The 19743-nt window shown below is 45.2% G+C and overlaps 1 protein-coding gene across 2 annotated transcripts in view; it reads left to right on the top strand.

The window, feature by feature from the left end:
• Positions 1-1491: 1491 nt before the first annotated feature.
• Positions 1492-19743, top strand: part of MYLK3 (myosin light chain kinase 3) — a 71582-nt gene continuing 53330 nt past the window's right edge. The window contains exons 1-2 of one of the 2 annotated variants that reach the window (XM_054049169.1): positions 1492-1547; positions 1827-1928. In XM_054049169.1, the coding sequence (XP_053905144.1) occupies positions 1881-1928 (48 nt within the window). In that variant the 5' untranslated portion in view covers positions 1492-1547; positions 1827-1880. Of the gene's footprint in view, positions 1548-1826; positions 1929-8408; positions 8538-19743 lie in introns of those variants that run through there. The other variant, XM_054049168.1, reaches the window with a different exon arrangement.

The following is a 19743-nucleotide window of genomic DNA, read 5'->3' as shown; positions in this document are numbered from 1 at the left end:
CCCCTGCTCCTAACTGCCCCCCAGGACTCCACTCCCTATCTAAGCCTCCCTGCCTCTTGTCCCCTGACTGCCCCAACCCTTATCCACACCCCCACCCCCAGACAGACCCCTGGGACTCCCACGCCCCATCCAACCACTCCCCACCCCCTCCCCAGAACTCCCAACCCATCTAAACCCCTCTGCTCCCTGTCCCCTGACTGCTCCGATCCATCTCCCCACCCCTGCCACCTGACAGCCCCCCCCAGAACTCCCAAACACCCCCCCCTGCTCCTTGTCCCCTGACTGCCCCCTCCTGGGACCCCTGCTCCTAACTGCCCTCCAGAACCCCACCCCCTACCTAAGACTCCCTGTTCCTTGTCCCCTAACTGCCCCCTCCTAAGACCCCTCCCAACTGCCCCCCAGGACCCTACCCCCTACCTGTACCCTGACTGCCCAAAACTTTCTCCACTCCCCCCAAAAAGCCCCCCCCGTTTCTTGACTGCCACCTCCAGAACCTTCCTGCCCCCGGTCCCCCTTACCCTGCTGCTCAGAACAGAGTGTTGGGCTCTGTGCAGCCGAGCCAGACACGTGGCTGAGCTCCCCAGCACAACAAAACCCGGTCTGGCCCTGTACAACAAAACCCGGTCTGGCCCTGCACAGTGCTGCTGGACTGGGCTGCAAGGGAGCTGCCGGCTCAGAATGCAGGGCGGATCCGGCTCCTCTACAGCTGCTCCTGAGTCCAGCCCGGGACTTCCCTGCAGCCCTCCCAGCCGCTCGCTCTGCTAATCCCGGACATTGTGAGTGCTTTACAAATTCCCCCCGACGCTATTTTTAGCACACAAAAGGAGGACATGTCCAGGTAAATCCGGACCAATGGTAACCCTACTCCCCAGTCGCATCTGCTTCTACTTCCCTGCCCTGCCCTGATCTCACTTGCCTTTAGTCCTCTGCCTGCTGCTGTGAGGATTGCTCCCATGGAGTAAGGCTGTGTGCCATTTGGCGGTACAGAAGTGCCGCATGGTTTCCCAAATTCTGCCCTCCATCCTTGCTCAGTGAAATTGCACCAGGTCTGCTTCCAGAAGCCTCTCCCTGGCCATGTGAGCTGGAATTGCTTTGTAAAGTCTGCTTTGCATGTGAATTAGCTGCACATGTTTGACTGGAGCAAGGCAGGCACTGAGATGTGAAAATATGGCCTTTATGATGCTTGTAATCTGCTTTTATAGCTTGCATGCTTGCAGTTAATTTTTTTAAGTGTTTGCTAGCTGGATGGGCTTTCCCTAGTTTACTCAGCTGCAGACATAATGCCCACCCATTTTGGCATACAGAGCACTGGCAGAGTAATTCAAGAATGAGAAAACTGCCAACAGTTATAACTATTAGTAGTCTACAGGGCAAATTCATCCTTGGTATAAAGTTGCATGAGCTAATAGTTACATCAGGGAGGAATCTGTCCCAGTATCAGTTACTTAAATAGCAGCAGCCTCACTGAAGTTGTCATTGCTAATGTGTTTCCTTTGTGAAGCAAATAGTGAGAGCAGGATCCTGAAGGTTTAAAAATGGAATAAAATGTGAGTGTCTTCTGGCCTGGGGGAAAATTTCCTTATGTAAGGAGAGCCACAGTGTAAAATAAATATTAATTAGTTGGGGAGGCTTTCAGACCTGACCTTTAACATTAATCCATTCTGAGTGAAGCAGCTATAGAAATATGCTCATAGTGAGACTCTGACATCCAGGAATCACTTGCTCTTAGAGGATGTCTCATCTGCAAAAACTTTTCAAAAACCCCTGAATACTTGCTCTGATCAGATACCAATACTCTTTTTTTTTTTTTTTTTCCTCATACACAGTGCTTTGTTGCATCCATTTGAGTGTTCTTGTGTCTGTCCTGGGAACGCTGCTATATGCTGGTATCCGGTTCTAGTCTGCGTGGATGGAAGCAGAATGAAAGGGTAAGTGTTGGTAGAATTTGGAAGTGGAGTTTGAGTTTGATATGGGCTTCAGAGAATTTATCAGAGCTTGAGGTTTTTGGGAAGGGAGTGCTAACCTGCCTATGGTCTGTATCTTGAATTGTGAGAGAGAACATGGGCAAAAGAACTGAAGCTTCTACATGTATATTTCTTTGCAAGCAAGTAAGTTAGGTCTGCTCTGAACTACACGTAGTTGAAACCTGCTGTAGATAAAGAATGATAATGGATTATAAATTCCTTGAGGCAGGGACCATAGCTCCCGCTCAGTCTGTAGAGCGTTGAGCACATTGTCAGCACTTGGTAAGGGCCTGATCCTGGGAGGTGAGGAAAGTCACCTACAAGTACTGAATTCTCCCTCATTTCCCATTGTCTTTAGTGGAAGTTGCTTGCTAAGTGCCTCACAGCATCTGGTTCTAAAAAAACCAAACCTCTTAATCTACTTTTTTGTCCTGTATTAATCTTCACTCTGCATATCCTAATCCAGTTGACCAATGTCTGCACACTTCATTGACTAATGGAAATATCAGATATCTTGTATGAAAGAAAGAAGCTTCAGAATTTAAGGATAGCAGACTCTATGTGCATCTCTGAAAGGTGAAGGCCATATTTTTTAGAGCAGTAACTTGATTTTTCTTTGTCACTTTTGTTTTCATATTTCACACAGTAGTATGCAACATATCAAGGTTTCAGTCCCCTGTCATTATTTTTATAATAGCTTTGCATTTATTCTAGACATACTGTCTGGCCGCACATTGAATAATACATTTAAAATGGGGCTTTTTGTAATTAAATCTTAGAATATCTGCATATGAATGCTGAGGACTAAATTCTGCTCTCATTTACAATGGTGTAAATCCAGGCAAGTTACTCTGGATTTATATAGGTGTATCTGAGAGGAAAATTTGGCCTTGTATCTGTTATCCTGTTTGCTGATCTAATACAACATGTTAAAAGGAAAATGTTGTTCATTTGGCAAAACTGGATCATTTGATTTTCTTCTTTTGCAAACTGAATGTCATTGTTATATCACTGCTTTCATTAGTTGCTTTTAGCATCTTTGTGTAAAGTATCCAACAGTCTGAACCACAGGAGCCAAATGGAAGGTAAAAAGTAAGCTTCATGTTCAGTCTTTACAACTGTTAAAAAGGAGAGAGTGGAAAAGCTGGTGGATCTGATCATGATAATTATATTCTTAATTATTAATAAAAATACTGCAGTAAAGTATCATTTTACGCTACTCTTCTGTATTTAGATCTGATAATGGAAGGTTGCAGGCTGAACATTGCTTGTTCCAGTCTCTCTGCCAAATTTCCTAACGGATTCTCTTTTTCGTGCAAGCTTGTCCAGTTGGCTTGACGCTTACATGCTCCACATGCTTTTGGTGCCACATTAAGTAATATAATCTCTGGAAAATACAGAATAACAATGCAATTGTTTGTACCCTCTCAAAATTAACTGCATTTTAATTTTCATTGTGTATCACTTGTGACGCTATAAAACACATCCTGCCTTGTATGAATAAAAACCTTTTCCTATCATGTGTGGGTGCAAGGAGCCTTTTCTCTTTCCTCAGTGCACCCAGGCAGGAATAAAGCATGATGCATTTGTCCTGGACATACGGGAAGAAATACAAGATTCAAGGGATGTGGTTTAAACTAGGATGTAACTTAATTAACTTAACTCCTCTGGGAACTATTCAACATAACTCATACAGTGCAGGTTATCATTCTTCCATAGTCATTTCTATTTGGTAGAGGTCTGCCATCAGCCCCACACCCCTTACCTCTCCACAGCTTGTTCCCAGCCCATTTCCGGGATCCAACTGCCTTCTCCTAATATGAGGGCTAGGGGGCTTGAAAAGGGCGTGTCTCCTCACTGAACCAGAGATTAGGAGCCTCAACCTTGTCCCTCAACTTCTTTATGGGATGCCTTCTCCTAAATCCACTTCCAGTTCTGATTTAACAGGGAACTGGGCCCCTATCAAATGCGAACCTGCTCTGGGCACCTTTAAGGTTGTGATGTGAGGGTTGCAATCCATGACTTCCCTAAAAGCTAGGACAGTGGCCGTGTTCAACCTCTTGGCTCCTGAGTGCCTGGTGTTGTCTGGCAGCAGACACTGGGAATAGGGAAGCGTACATTGATCCTCATTTGAGCAGATGTAAGGAATGTTGCTGAGTGTGCTATCATAGGGCTCCCCTGAACTATCTTCTCCTGTCCAGGCAGAATAGTTTAGGAGCCCTCCTCTTGATGGCTAATTCTCCTGTCCAAAGAGCAGAGGACTAAGGCCTGGATTTTGCCTAGATTGCAAAATATGCCCCTGGGTTCTGATTTGGGTTTTGGAGCTCCTGAAATTTGGTGGTATTTTGGTTCTGAGATTTTAGTCTAGTTCTATCTTTAATAATAGTAATAAGAATAATATATAATAATATTAATAGATACTAAATCCTGGGATCTCCAAAAGCTTTGTAAACTTTGTAAAGCTTTGTGAGATAGGAAGGTATTAATAACCCAGTATTACAGATGAGAAAAAACGATGCAAAGTCACATAGGAAGTCTATGACCAGAGGCAGAGCCCATCTTTCCTGACTCTTAGGGTGTGTGATTTAGTTAGGAGTAAGCCGTATGGATCACAAGTCAAGATGCTATACTGTAATATTGCACAGTAGATATGCTCCCACCCCAAGAGCTTATATTGCACCATCCGAAGCCCTAAGCAGATTTCTCCATTTGCAGGTCTCCTCAATCCCCTTCACCTGAACATCAAAATGGCCTGTATTCTGATGTAGCTGAGTACAATTGAAAAACATGCCTAGCAAGGTCAAAATACAGACCATCCGCAAGACAGGCAGTGATTTTTGCAGCATATCAAGCATCCTGGACCAGTCCATCCCTTGGTTTTAACCACACAACTGTTGTTCCCTCACCCGTTAGTTCTTTGGCTTTGTCTGCACTGACACAAAGGTGACTTTTTATACAGTGAGATAACATGGCAATAGTTACCTCACTGGAAAATCCAAAGTAAAGACAAGTCACTTGTAGATTTTACTACAAGATAGATAGGTGACACCCACCACCCGTGGTTAACCTCACCAGCTTTTCCTTGTGATAAAAGTACAGTGACTTGTCTCCACTATGTTTTTACAGCAGGATAGCTAATGCTCGTTAGTTATCCCACAGTAAAACACACCTTTTTCATCAGTGAAGACATAGCCTGTGCTAATTCCAAAAGCTGCCTTCAGTGACACTCATGCATCTCCACTGCAGTTACTGGAGTGTCACTTTGTATATCAGGATCCTACTTTACTCTTTCCCAATGTAATCTAAGGCAGTGCTTTTCAAAGTTCAGGTCGCAACCCAGTACTGGGTCATGGCATGTAAGTCACTGGGTCGCCCTGTTCAGCACCCAGGGACCCAAGTGGCTCTGATCAGCACTGTCAACTGGGACGTTAAAAGTCCCGTCAGCGGTGCTGCTCAGCTAAGGCGGGCTAGTGCCTACCTGTTCCGACACCATGTTGTGCCCTGGAAGCAGCCAGCAGCGGGTCTGGCTTCTAGGCAGAGGGGCCACAGGGCTCCACGCACTGCCCCCGCCCTGAGCACCGGCTCCACATTCCCATTGGCCGGGAATGCTGGGGGGGGGGGGAGGGGGAGAGGGAGAGGCGGTGCCTGCAGGTGAGAGCCATGCGGAGCTGCTTGTGCATCACTGCCTAGGAGCCGGACCTGCTGCTGGCTGCTTCCGGGGTGCAGCGCAGTCCGCGGTGCCAGGACAGGTAGGAAGTCTGCCTCTGTACCCCAGCTGTGCCACTGATCAGGAGCCACCATAGGTAAGTCCACACCCCAACCCCAATCCCCTGCCCCAGCTCTGATCTCCCCCAAACCTGGATCCCCTCATACACCCCAAACCCCTCATCCCCAACCCCACCCCAGAGCCTGCACCCCGAGCCCTGACCCACTCCCGCACCCCAGCCCAGAGCCCCCTCCCATACCCATAACCCCTCATTCCCGGCCCACCCTGCAGCCCTCATCCCTGCACCCCAATCCTCTGCCCCAGCCCTGAGCCCCTCCCACACCCCAAACCCCTTATCCCCAGCTCCATTGGGTCAAGGGCATCATCAATTTTTTTCAACTGGGTCCCCAGGAAAAAAGTTTGAAAACCACTGATCTAAGGTAAGTAGTTTCTTACAATGCACTAACCCAAGCAGAGATAATTGCTTGTTGTAACCATGGCTCAGTGGGACACAACTGAGGATGCCAAATTCAGGATGAACTGCTGAGAAATAGGGCAAACACAACCCAAAACTGGTGGTTATTCTTTCATAAGATATACCAAACCAGCCACAAAAGTAAACTCCCGTTTTGCCACACAAGCTAACAAGAAGTCATAAAAACAGTTTCCTGGGGCATTCCAGTTCTTATATCCCCACCAAAACCACTGGATTCAGAGATGAGTGGTTCTTTACATCAAATGAAAGGGTCTTCTGATCCCAAAGGACCAGTCACACACCCAGGTCAATATATAACTTAGATTTTACCCTAAAATCACGCTGATGCCAATCCTTTAGTATCTAAAATCTAAAGATTTATTCATAAAAAGAAAAAGAAAGAAAGAAAGGTGAGAGTTAAAATTGGTTAAAGGAATCAAATACATTCAGTAATTGCAAAGTTCTTGGTTCAGACTTCTAACAGTGATGGAATAAACTGCTGGCTTAATAAGTGTCTGGTTGCTTCCAAATCATTGGAAGGTCCTCAGTCCATTGGTTGGAATGCTCCCATTAGTATAAGTCCATATTCTAGAGACTGGACCAGGATAGAGGCAAAATGGAGGGGTTTCCAGAGCCTTTTATATCTTCTGCTATGTGGAGGGAATCCCATTGTTCTTACTCTGGAAAATTACAGCAAAAAGATGGAGTTTGGAGTCACATGGGCAAGTCACATGTCCATGCATTTCACCAAGTCATAGCAGGAAATTCCATTAAGTGTAGATAGGCATCTCCCATGGTCTGTTAAATGTCAGTTAAATGTTCTTTTGATGGGCCACTCAATTTGAGTAGTCCCTTCAAGATGTGCTGGCTAGCTACCTTATGGGTGTTACCCCAGGAGCAAACATTTGAAATCCAGGTATAGGGCCAATATTCATAACTTCAAATACAAAAATAGTACATACAAATTGCATAATCATAACCATCAAATCATAACCTTTTCATAGACATTTTACATGTCACATTTTGTCAAGATTTGTTGCAAACATAAAACAGTAGTTGCAACAATGATCTATATGGTCATATTTTAATCAAATAACGTCACACTTGCAAAGAGCTAAAACTATTAGCTACTATCATTTATTGCATTAACAGAGGGGAAAATGAAGCCACAGCACAGAACTGCAAGTAGATTTCAGTCATTACTTCTGTGGAACTTACTTCTCTTCTCAGGTCTTCCAATGTCTTTTTTTCTTTATGTGAAAATGTGCTGGTGGTCTTATTTTAACATTTATATGACAGTAATGTCCATAGGCCCCATCAGGATCATTGTGCTGGGCAGTGTCCAAAAACATGGAAAGACATGGTCCCTGCTCCAAAGAACTTACCATCTAAAAACTGATTAAATTCTTACTAAGACAAAATAAAGGTGCAGTCATTTACTGGGAGTCTCAGTTTGTATGCATATTGGCATAAATGTACTTTTCACTTCAGTTTTGGGGGAAATGTTTAAATGAGCCTTTATGGGCCACAAGCTGTGTGTTCACGAAATTGCTTAGCACACACATGGCCATGCCTTATGGGTGCAATGCATTTGAAATAGTTCATCACCTGCGTGTACTTAAATGTTAATTTACACCTGTAAAATCCTTGACCATGAGGGATTTTGCAGGTGCAATTAATACTTGTCTGAGCACAGGTGTTAAATTATCGAAACCATGGGTGCAGGTGTATGTATCTGTGTGAGTAATTCTTTTGAGTGCATATATGGAGGCTGACAATTTACCCTTGTCTCCTCAATTCCTATGACATTGTTGCCCTCTAAAGTCTGAGAGCAAAATGTTCTCATGTACTGATACAATCACATTGATGTGAATACTGCATTAGTGTCTGTCACTGAATGTGGGAACAATGCTAGTAAACGACAGCTGGAACCAAAGTTGTGTTTTTTTAAATATAAGAACAAAAAGTTAAATTGGGCAAAAACAAGAAAGCCAAATAACACTGACAGAAATGTATAGAGAGGACTCTTGATTGACTTCAAGTGATTTGGCCATGGTCTTGTGCTGAGTTTGTTTCCTCTCTTATCGGTGATTCAGGAAATGAGCTGCAAGGATACAGATAGAACCTAGTACTACAGATAAGGAAGTGAAATGATTGAAATGCCTCGTGTAGTGTCAGATAAGATGAAATGCTTAATTTATCACACACACAGAATTCTAGTAAGATCCAACAAGGCTTTGCTTAATTCAGTAAAAGGCTTCAGGCTACCTGGGTTACTGCCATACAGGCTAAAAAAAAAATGGGAACTTTGTATCAGAAATCTTCACTGCACAGATCCCTTTGTTTGAGCCTGGGAGGATTTTGTGTGTCTGATTACACACAAAGATTTACGGTAAGGGACTTTTAAAAAAAACTTTAAATTTAGTTTTGAAATAACATTAGTCACCACAAGGACTGTCATTTTCTTAAGTACTGTGTAGGTTTGACACTATCTTCCAAATACTGCAGTCCTTTCTTATGCAAAACTGTCACTGAAGTCAATGGGAGTAGTGCCTGACATGAGGAAATAAACATTGTCTATTTTGCAAGGTTCTAATTAACATATTGACTAGTGCTGAGCGGCCATAAAATTACATGGATGTGAATTGTTTGCATTATTGCAGCTATTTGCTTTAGAATGGATGTGTTAACTGTCTGAGATTTTAGAATAAAGAAGTGGCTCACAAAAGCTAAACACTTCTGCAAAAAATTACAAGAGCCTGACATAATCACTGAGGGAAAAGAGAAATTAATCACAGACTTGGTAGGCATCACGATAGAGCATTTTTTTCTAAGTATTAGCTAAATACTCATAAATCGAGACAATCTGGTCAGTAATAGTAAATGGACCTGCTCCCTTACTTCAGCTGAAATCAAAGAAGGGTTTTACCATGGACTTAAATAAGAGCACAATCACGCTCTTATTGGGGTAATTTTACAAGCAGCCAAATTGTCTGCTTATTTGGCATGCTGCTAAAGGGACACAGTTAACTTGAACATTGCATACTGAATGTCTGCAAAATGTGTACCTCATATTATCACTTATACTGTGATAACACCTAGACGCCCTAACTGAGATCAGAGCCTCATTGTGTTAGGTACTGTACAAAAACTATGGCCAGAAACATGGCCTGCCCCAAATAGCTTACAATCTATAGAGACAGGGCAGACTAAGGATGAGAGGAGAAGTGGGCACAGAGCAGTGAAATGACTTGCCAGGGTCACGCTGCAGGTCAGTGGTAGAACTGGAAGTGGACTCAGATTTCCTGACTCCCAATCCAGTAACCTCTCCATTGGACTATGCTGCTTCTCAATCCTATCTCGACAGTACAAATAACACCTAGATTGTTATAGTGGAAGGAAGTTAGTAGGGAAACAATAGTTTACTCTGTGGTTTTTGTTTTTTTAACTTGACACATTTGACAGCACTTTCACTATCTCCCTGCATATCAGCCAGTTTCTCCTTTGGTGAAAATATCCTTATTGGATGGAAATAGAAAACCCATCTGTATATAGATTATAGATTTTTAAGGAACTTTTTAAAAAGTTGCAGGACATGTTGTTTACATGGGAGTCTAACAGAACCTAGAATTGTTTCTGGACATTCTTTCAGACTGTTTGGAAGAAGTAATCAATTTATTTTGCCCAAATAGCTTCCTACAAAAGGCATTTTTAAAAATTTGAATTTATCTCATTTAACTATTTAAGCAGGTGCAGTGACATTTGAGATAATACCCTAATCTAAGTACAGTAAATATTACACATAGCATAAATATGTTTAATACCAAAGGTCAAATCCTGACCCTATTGAAGTCAATGGCAAAACTTCCATTAACTGTAATGGAGCTAAGATTTCATCTGAAGATTTTAAGGGAACCCACTGTGTGTAATGCATAATGTAATGCTTTTAATGTAGCCAGAGCTATTGTGAAACATTTTTTATCATTGGATCACTTAATAATCAAAGAATGATAAAGGAGATTGGTTGTTCTTGATTGCTGTGGAACTCCTTGCCAGAGGATGTTGTGAAGGCCAAGATCAGGGGTCGGCAACCTTTCAGAAGTGGTGTGCCGAGTCTTCATTTATTCACTCTAATTTAAGGTTTCATGTGACTGTAATACATTTTAACGTTTTTAGAAGGTCTCTTTCTCTAAGTCTATAATATATAACTAATCTATTGTTGTATGTAAAGTAAATAAGGTTTTTAAAATGTTTCAGAAGCTTCATTTAAAATTAAATTAAAATGCAGAGCTCCCCGGACCGGTGGCCAGGATCCGGGCAGTGTGAGTGCCACTGAAAATCAGCTCGCGTGCCGCAGGTTGCCTATCCCTTGCCAAGACTATAACAGGGTTCAGAAAAGAACTAGATAAATTCATGGCGGATAGGTCTATCAATGGCTATTAGCCAAGATGGGCAGGGATGGTGTCCCTAGCCTCTGTTTGCCAGAAGCTGGGAATGGGTGACAGGGGATGGATTACTTGATAATTACCTGTTCTGTTCATTCCTCTGGGACCCGGGCACCTGGCATTGGCCACTGTCGGAAGACAGGATACTGGGCTAGATGGACCTTTGGTCTGACCCACTATGGCCGTTCTTATATTCTTATGCTAAAGGGCCAGCAGAATTACACCAGTGTAACTGAAAGCAGAATTTGGACGTTATTTTAATGACATATATACCACTCAACTGCTTTTTCATGAGGAATGACTAATGTTATCTTTAAGTTGCCTATGGTAAAATTTGAGATAATTTTCTGTTAATATTCTTGCTTTAATTTCTCTTTCAGTAAAATACATGTTGAACGATGACATTACATTAAACGTGAAATGTAGCATGTGGTGTTTTTAAAATGACTTCTGTCAAAAAGCAATGCAATTAAATTAAGCCAGATTTCTGAGGAATTAATTTGTATGTTTCTGAAGTTAATACATAATGCAAAATATGTTAGTGAGGGCTGGTTTAATCTAGGTTTTTATGCATTGAAGGAAATTGCACTTAGGGTTGTACTGAGTAAAAATTCAATTCCAGAGCTGCGGTTATGTGCTCTCCTGGGGCTTTTGTGGCTTGGATTTGTTGCTTAGAAGTAGTGTGGTGTAATGGTTAGAGCACTGGACTGGGACTCAGGAGACCTGCATTCTCCCCCAGCTGTGGCACTGGCCTGCTGGATCACCTTGAGCAAGTCACTTCACCCCTTCTGTGCCTTAGTTTTCCCATCTGTAGAACTGGGATAATGATACTGACCTCTGTTGTAAAATTCTTTGCAGTCTGCAGATGAAAAAAGTTATAGAAGAGCTAGGTATTGTTGTTATTATTGGCTTTCATGAATCCTAAACTGAACCAAGAATCAAAATAACTTGATTTTCTTGTCCGTGGAAGCCTTTGGCTACATCACTCAGGACCACTGGTAACCTAAAGTCATACGTCCCCTACATTCATCCATTTAAAATTTTTCACATCTGAATTCATGAGATGCTAGAGGAATCTCTGCATATGGGGGAAGGTTAATAGACTTCATCACTGCCACACAGCAAACCTAAAGAGGGTAATGCCATAATGCCAACCTCTGCCCTTGGATTTATGCGCACAGGTCTTATTAAAGTGAATGAGAACTTATCTGAAGGTAGAATTTGACCCATAGGCTGGCTATTAATGCTAACCAGATCTTGGCTAATATGATACATGGTAGATTGTAACTTTGGGTCTAATCTTGCGCACATTGAAGCCAGTGAGGGTTTTGCAATCGACTTCAGTGGTTGCAGGATCAAGCTTACTGTTTGTGTCTACTTGTCAAGAGACTGTCTCTTTCTGGCTTAGTATGTCGTGATCTGCTGGGTTGCTGCTGCTCAAATAAGTGGACAGCTCAGATGACTGTTGTGTACAATGTGTTATGATAGGATTTACAGCACCAGACAACTCCACATGTGGTTGGAATGTGTTTACAAAGCACCTGCAAATTAATGTTGTTGCACATAGATATACAGTGAAAGGTGTTTTTATATACTGCCTGCAAGGTAATAACATGAGAGGACTCCAGGTTTCTAAACCACTAAACCAGCCACTAAACTGGCTCTTTATTAAGAGAGCTGTTAACAGAGATGCTGACTTCGCAGCTAGCATTTGTGCCATGAGCACACTGACCGGCTTCCTTGTGTCTGCTCCAAACCCATCCCTCCTGCAACCTGTGCTGCTCCCTCGAAGTTCCATGATAGGTTGCTGCAATGTCCCAATGAACAATTTTTGTTGTTGTCTCTTGTGCCAGTGTTCGCTGACTTGCTGGGGCCAGAGGTTACTAGTGTGACGGGTTGAATCATAGAAACCCCCTTGGGAGCTGCCACCTAATGTACCAAGACTACCCCTGCTCCTGTTTTCCTTGCCAGCTCAGGACTCCAGCACGCTGTCTTACTGAGCCAGACACTCCAGTCTGTTCCAACACAGACCCAGGGTCTGAATTACTTGCCCCAAAGCTGCAGGTTTACCTGAAAACAGCCCAGAGAAGTGTGCTTGTCTTTAGCACTCAGATGCCCAACTCCCAATGGGATCTAAATCCAGATAATAAATCCGTTTTACCCTGTATAAAGCTTATGCAGGGTAAACTCATAAATTGTTTGCCCTCTATAACACTGATAGAGATGCACAGTTGTTTGCTCCCCCAGATATTAATACATACTCTGAGTTAATTAATAAGTAAAAAGTGATTAAATACTTAATACTTAAATTATTAAATACAGAAAGTAGGATTTAAGTGGTTCCAAGTAGTAACAGACAGAACAAAGTAAGTTACCAAGCAAAATAAAATAAAACGCAAAAATCTATGTCTAATCAAACTAAATACAGATAATCTTATCCTTAGAGATGCTTCAGTAAGTTTTTTCCTCAGACTGGACACCTTCCAGGCCTGGGCACAATTCTTTCCCCCGATTCAGCTCTTGTTCCAGCTTAGGTGGTAGCTAGGGGATTCTTCATGATGGCTCCTCCCCCTTCGTTCTGTTCCACTCCTTTATATATCTTTTGCATAAGGCGGGAACCCTTTGTCCCTCTGGGTTTCTGCCCCGCCTCACTGGAAAAGCACCAGGTTAAAGATGGATTCCAGTTCAGGTGACATGATCACATGTCACTGCAAGACTTCATTGCCCACTTGCCAGCACACACATATACAGGAAGACTCACAGGTAAAACACAGCCATCTGCAGACAATGGTCCTGGTTAATGGGAGTCATCAAGATTCCAAACCACCATTAATGGCCCACACTTTGCATAATTACAATAGGCCCTCAAAGTTATATTTTATATTTCTAATTTTAGATACAAGAGTGGTACATTTATACAAATAGGATGATCACACTCAGTAGAGTATAAGCTTTGTAATGATACCTTACAAGAGACCTTTTGCATGAAGCATATCCCAGTTACATTATATTAACTTATCATATTTTTATAAAACCATATAGACTGCTATGTCACAACTAGTACATAGCCAACCCCTGGGTGTGGCCATTACCACCAACCTTCTTGTGGTCTGTTAGGCCTCATAGGCTTGAAGACCAGTGTACTTGAAGGACTATCTCCCACTTCTGTGTCATCACTGTTGGTGGGGGACTTGCTTCCACCATGTTGATGTCTTTTTTCTGTTGGGTGGTGTCATACTGGGCCTCTCAGGGCTGGCCTTAGGGAAAATGGCGCCTTGGGCAAACTTGTATTTTGGCGCCCCAGGCCCCCGCTGCTTCCCTGAGCTCCCCACCCACCCATCCATTACCCCAGGCCTCTGCTGCCTCTCCAGGCTCTCCCCCATTGCTCCTAGCCCCCACTGCCTCCCTGGGCTTCCCCCCGCACATTGCTCCAGGTCCCTGCTGCGTTCCTGGGCTCCCCACTCTTCCCCCCATTGAACCCAGGCCCTGCTGCCTTCCTGGGCTCCCCCCCAATGCCCCTGGACCCCGCTGCCTCCCTGGGCTCCCTACCTGTCCCCCCCTTGCCCTTGGCGCCTGCTGCCTCTCCAGGCTCTCCACCCTCTATCGCCCCTGGGCCCCACTGCCTCTCTTCTCCCCCCCCCCCGCCACATTGCCCCAAACTCTCTTCTGTGGCCTAGTACCCCAGACCTGCCCTGCTCCTTGCCTCTTGACCACAGCGCCTTCCTTACCACAGTGCCCTGGGTGGTCTCCCACCCATTAGGCAGGCTCTGGGGCCTCTGCTTCAAACAAAATCCCATCTTGCACTCACAGCTCATCCCTCGCCCAGTGAGGAGGGATGACCTCCTGTGGCATTTGTAAACTGGCCAGCCCAGGAGCATGAACTGTTGTACAGCCAGTAACACCCCATCCTATTAAGTGCTTTGTTGGGTTGCCTGGAGCCTCCCATTAGAGATGAAAAGGTACTGTAGCATATTAATAGGCTCTATCTCCTATTTCATTCAGCAGCCTGTGTGGTATTCTGGGCAGTATGCATGGCTCATTTTATCTCCCCCGCCCCAGTGCCTTATCCTCACATCATAACGCTGGAGTGTCAGTCACATGCATGGGAGTCACTGGGGTGCACTCAGCCATGGCTTGTTCATGATGCTTTCTCATGGCTTGTGATCTGACTGCATCTCCACCTTGTGCTCACAAGTGAACTGATGGAATTGTTCCATTCTAAATAGCACACCCAGTTGCAACTTTTCTATCTGAGCGTATCCCCTTTCTGAGTCGGTCAGGGCTCTATGTGCAAATGCAATGGGTTGCTGGCTTTGCATCAGTATTGCTTCTAGGTCACCTCCTGAGGCATCTCGTTGCAGTTCTAGCTGCTCTCTACAGGGCTGTAGTTTGCTAGGAGTGGTGTCTCATTTATGCTTTTCCTTACTCTTTCAAATGCATGTTCTTGGGTCTCTGACCATTCCCGTGCTACGTCATTGTGTTAACTGTCTCAAGGGTTCAGAGGCTTCTGATAGGAGTGTGCAGAACCTGGAAAGATAGTTCTAGTTTCAATGGGTGTAATGATGCCTTCTCTTCACAGTCTTGCCAGGTTCTTCTTCAGTGGATCCACCAGAGCTAACAGAACTCTGCTTTGGCAGTCTCACAGGCTGCACATGGGGGCAGTGCTGTATTATTGCCTTGGCCTAGGCCTAGGGCGGCAAATTTGCAGGGGCGGAAGCTCCCCTCCGCGCCCCGCCCCCCTGCTCCAGCTCACCTCCACCTCCTCTGCAAGTGTGCCGCCGCGTCCTGTTTCTCTCCCCTCCCAGTGCTTACGCCGCGAAACAGCTGTTTCACGGGGCAGGGAGGGAGGGGGGAGGAGGGAGAATGCCGTGCACTGGGGCAAGAGGCAGGGCCGGGGATTTGGGGAAGGGATCCAATAATGGAAGGGAGGGGGCGGAGTTGGGACAGGGACTTTGGGGAGGGGGTTGGAATGGGGGCGAAAAAAGGGCGGAATCGGGGCGGGGGGGGGGGCCAGGGCGGCAATTATTTCCCAGCCTAGAGGCGGCAAAATTATTAATCCACCACTGCATAGGGGTCTATTTCCAACTTTGCTTTGACCTCTAAATGTCCATCTCCTTGAAATATCTTCTTACGTTCTGTTAGAATGCTGCACAGGGCCCCGTTGGCTGTTGCCTTCCTCTCCCACACTGAGGGTATTCTGGTGTTGTACTGTGATCAAATCCATGGCTTGCACTGCCCTGCTGCCCAGCAGTGGGTGTTATTTCTATGTGTTAACTACCAACTTCAAGTGATCATAGCTCTTGTTTCATGGGTTTCTTATCAATAGTCTGCATTTGCCAGCTGGCCTCAAAATGGTTTTATTGTCCATCACCAGCACTTTGTACATTTCTCTAATCTGTTTATCAGTGTTTCTGGGATTAGATTGTGGCTGGCCCCACAACTCAGCTGGAATTGAATTGGTTATTGATCCAATAGCATAGTTGCAAATATGGCACTTGAATGGCTGGCAGCCTTCTTTTGCAGCGTGTTTATGTTGAAAGTCTTTGAATCTGCTAGAGTCACACTGCAGATATTCTCCTCTTCACTGGAAGTATCTACATCCTTCATCAGTGCATGTACTGTGGCTTTTTTCTTTCTGGGATAGCTGCAACACTTTAAAGTGGTTCTGTTTTCCCCACCCCTTATACCATTGCTGGCATTTTTCTTTATGCCTTTCATGTTGCTTTCCACAATACAAGCATTCGCAGTCAGTCTGTCTCTGTCCTACTCCCTGGGTTCCCTGAACTTGATCTCGTTCTTGTTCTGCACTAGTGGCTGCTGTTGTTTTCATACTTTCCCTGGACAGTTCAGCTGTCCTTGCTATTTGGAGGCATTTCTCTAGGGTTAGATCTGTGTGTCTCAATAATCTCTCCTGTAAACTGTGATCATATGTCCCACAAATAACCCTGTCTTTAATAGGGAATCTTTAACGTCTCCTAAGTTACATGTGGACACCAGAGTTCTCAGCTCTGTAATGTAAGTATGCTTCTGCTTCTTGGTTTCAGGATACAAAAAATCCATGAACTCTCTGCAGTTTCATTCTGCCTGGGGTCACAGTACTCATCCATCTCCTTTATCAGCTGTTCCAGTGTTTCAGCCATTATTCCTGGAAATAGTGTCTCATTCACTTCTTATCCTCCCGTTGCTCCCACTGCAATAGTAAAAAAGATTTTGCCTTCATGTTCTCCTTTTTATCTGCCATGGTCAGCTCTGGATACAGATTCAGTTCTTGCTTCCACTGCTTTCTTGCACCTGCAAATAGGTTATTTGGAAATCCAGCATTCCTGGTGGTCCTAGTCCCTCCATGCTGCCGCTGGCTCTGTTTCTAGGTGCTGATATGTTTGCCTGTTAATTGTATACTCTCCTGTGGTTCTTGCTAGACTGACCTCTGCCACCTTGTTTCATTTACTGCGTTCTGGGTAATAACTCCATGTTTCTAAAACTAAACTGGCTCTAGAGAACTAGTTACATAGATGCTGCAACTGCAGCTAGCATTCAAGCCATGTGCATATCGATTGATTTTGTGTACCTCCTCCAGACTCTTCCCTTCTGCAGCCTGTGCTCCTCCCTACAACTTCTCTGCAGGTAGCAGAAGGGACACAGAAAGCAGTAATGTCAACTCCACCCACACTAAGTGGTAGCATGTGCTTGCAATGCAGCATGATGGCAAAAGAAGACACTATGGGTATGTCTACACTACGAGAGTAGTTCGATTTTACTTAAAGCGAATTTGTGGAACCAATATTACAAAGTTGAATGTGTGTATCCACACTAAAGACAGTAATTCGACTTTGTGAGTCCACACTAACGGGGCAAGTGTCGACATTGAAAGCGGTGCACTGTGGGTAGTTATCCCACAGTTCCCGCAGTCCCCGCTGCCCACTGGAATTCTGGGTTGAGCCCCCAATGCCTGCTGGGGCAAAAAATGTGTTGAGGGTGGTTTTGGGTAACTGTGGTCATTCAACCCTCACTCCCGCCCTCCCTCCGTGAAAGCGCCGGCGGGCAATCAGTTCGCGCACTTTTCTGGTGATTGACAGCGCAGACACCACAGCACCGCGAGCATGGAGCCCGCTGCGATCATCGCTGCAGTTATGGCCATTGTCAACACCTCGCGCCTTATCATCCACCTTTTTCAGAGGTAGATGCTGAGAAATCGGGCGAGGAGGCTACGGCAGCGCGGTGAGGACATTAAGTCTGAGAGGGGCATAGACCTCTCACAAAGCACGGGACCCCATGCCGTGGACATCATGGTGGCAATGGGTCATGTTGATGCTGTGGAATGACGATTCTGGGCCCGGGAAACAAGCACGGACTGGTGGGACCGCATAGTGTTGCAGGTCTGGGATGAATCACAGTGGCTGTGAAACTTTCGGATGCGTAAGGGAACTTTCCTGGAACTTTGTGAGTTGCTGTCGCCTGCCCTGAAGCGCAAGGACACCCGGATGCGAGCAGCCCTGACTGTCCAGAAGTGAGTGGCCATAGCCCTCTGGAAACTTGCAACGCCAAACAGCTACCGGTCAGTTGCGAACCAATTTGGCGTAGGCAAATCTACCATGGGGGTTGTTGTGATGCAAGTAGCCAAGGCAATCGTTGAGCTACTGCTCTCAAAGATAGTGACCCTGGGAAACGTGCAGATGATCATAGATGGCTTCGCTGCGATGGGATTCCCAAATTGCGGTGGGGCTATAGATGGAACTCACATCCCTATCCTGGGACCGGACCACCAGGCCAGCCAGTACATTAACCGAAAGGGCTACTTTTCAATGGTGCTGCAAGCACTGGTGGACCATAGGGGACGTTTTACCAACATCAAGGTCGGATGGCCGGGCAAGGTTCATGACGCTCGCGTTTTCAGGAACTCTGGTCTGTTTAGATGACTGCAGGAAGGTATTTACTTCCTGGACCACAAAATAATTGTTGGGGATGTGGAGATGCCTATAGTGATCCTCGGGGACCCAGCCTACCCGCTAATGCCCTGGCTCATGAAGCCCTATACAGGTGCCCTGGACAGTGAAAAAGAACTCTTCAACTACCGGCTGAGCAAGTGCAGAATGGTGGTGGAGTGTGCTTTTGGATGTCTGAAGGGGAGAAAGAAGAACAGGAGTACTTGTGGCACCTTAGAGACTAACAAATTTATTAGAGCATAAGCTTTCGTGGACTACAGCCCACTTCTTCAGATGCATATAGAATGGAACATATATTGAGGAGCTATATATATATGTTCCATTCTATATGCATCCGAAGAAGTGGGCTGTAGTCCACGAAAGCTTATGCTCTAATAAATTTGTTAGTCTCTAAGGTGCCACAAGTACTCCTGTTCTTCTTTTTGCGGATACAGACTAACACGGCTGTTACTCTGAAACCTGAAGGGGAGAAGCTTACTGACTTGCTCTGATCTCAGCAAAACCAATATCCCTATTGTTATTGCAGCTTGCTGTGTGCTCCACAATCTCTGAGAGAGCAAGGGGGAGACGTTTATGGCGGGGAGGGAGGTCGAGGCAAATCGCCTGGCTGCTGATTACACCCAGCCAGACAGCCGGGCGATTAGAAGAGCCCAGCAGGACGCACTGTGCATCCGGGAAGCTTTGAAAGCTAGGTTCCAGAGTGAGCAGGGTAACCTGTGACTACTACGTTTTTTTTAAACAGAAGCTGAACCTGCCCCTGTTTCTTTACCCACTTAATGTTGACTATCCTCTCCAGTTACCAACCCCCTTCCAACACATCTTTAAAAATAAAATAAATGAAACTTTGTTCATTAACACCGTTTTCTTTATTAAGGATTTCGCGGAAAAGGGTTGAAACTGGGATGCAGACTGTGGTGGGGAGCGGGCGTAGTGATGGAAAGGACGCTTCTAAACTCGAGGAATGACAGGCTCCTGCTCCTAGAGCGGTCCGCAGTGGTGGACTGGTTGTTTCAACGGAGCCTGCCACCCCTCCTTTTTGGGACTCTGTGTATGGGGGCTATGTGACTTTGTGGCGGGGGAGGGCGGTTACAGATCTCCTGCTGCGTGGCTCTGTCATCCAGGCTAAGGACCGCTGCATAAGATCTGTAACCGCCCTCCCCCGCCACAAACTCACATAGCCCCCACACACAGAACATGAAAACCACCTCAC

The sequence above is a fragment of the Malaclemys terrapin genome, chromosome 14 (assembly GCF_027887155.1).
Source record: "Malaclemys terrapin pileata isolate rMalTer1 chromosome 14, rMalTer1.hap1, whole genome shotgun sequence".
NCBI classification, from domain to species: domain Eukaryota; kingdom Metazoa; phylum Chordata; order Testudines; family Emydidae; genus Malaclemys; species Malaclemys terrapin.
This window is presented reverse-complemented; position numbering and strand designations above follow the sequence as displayed.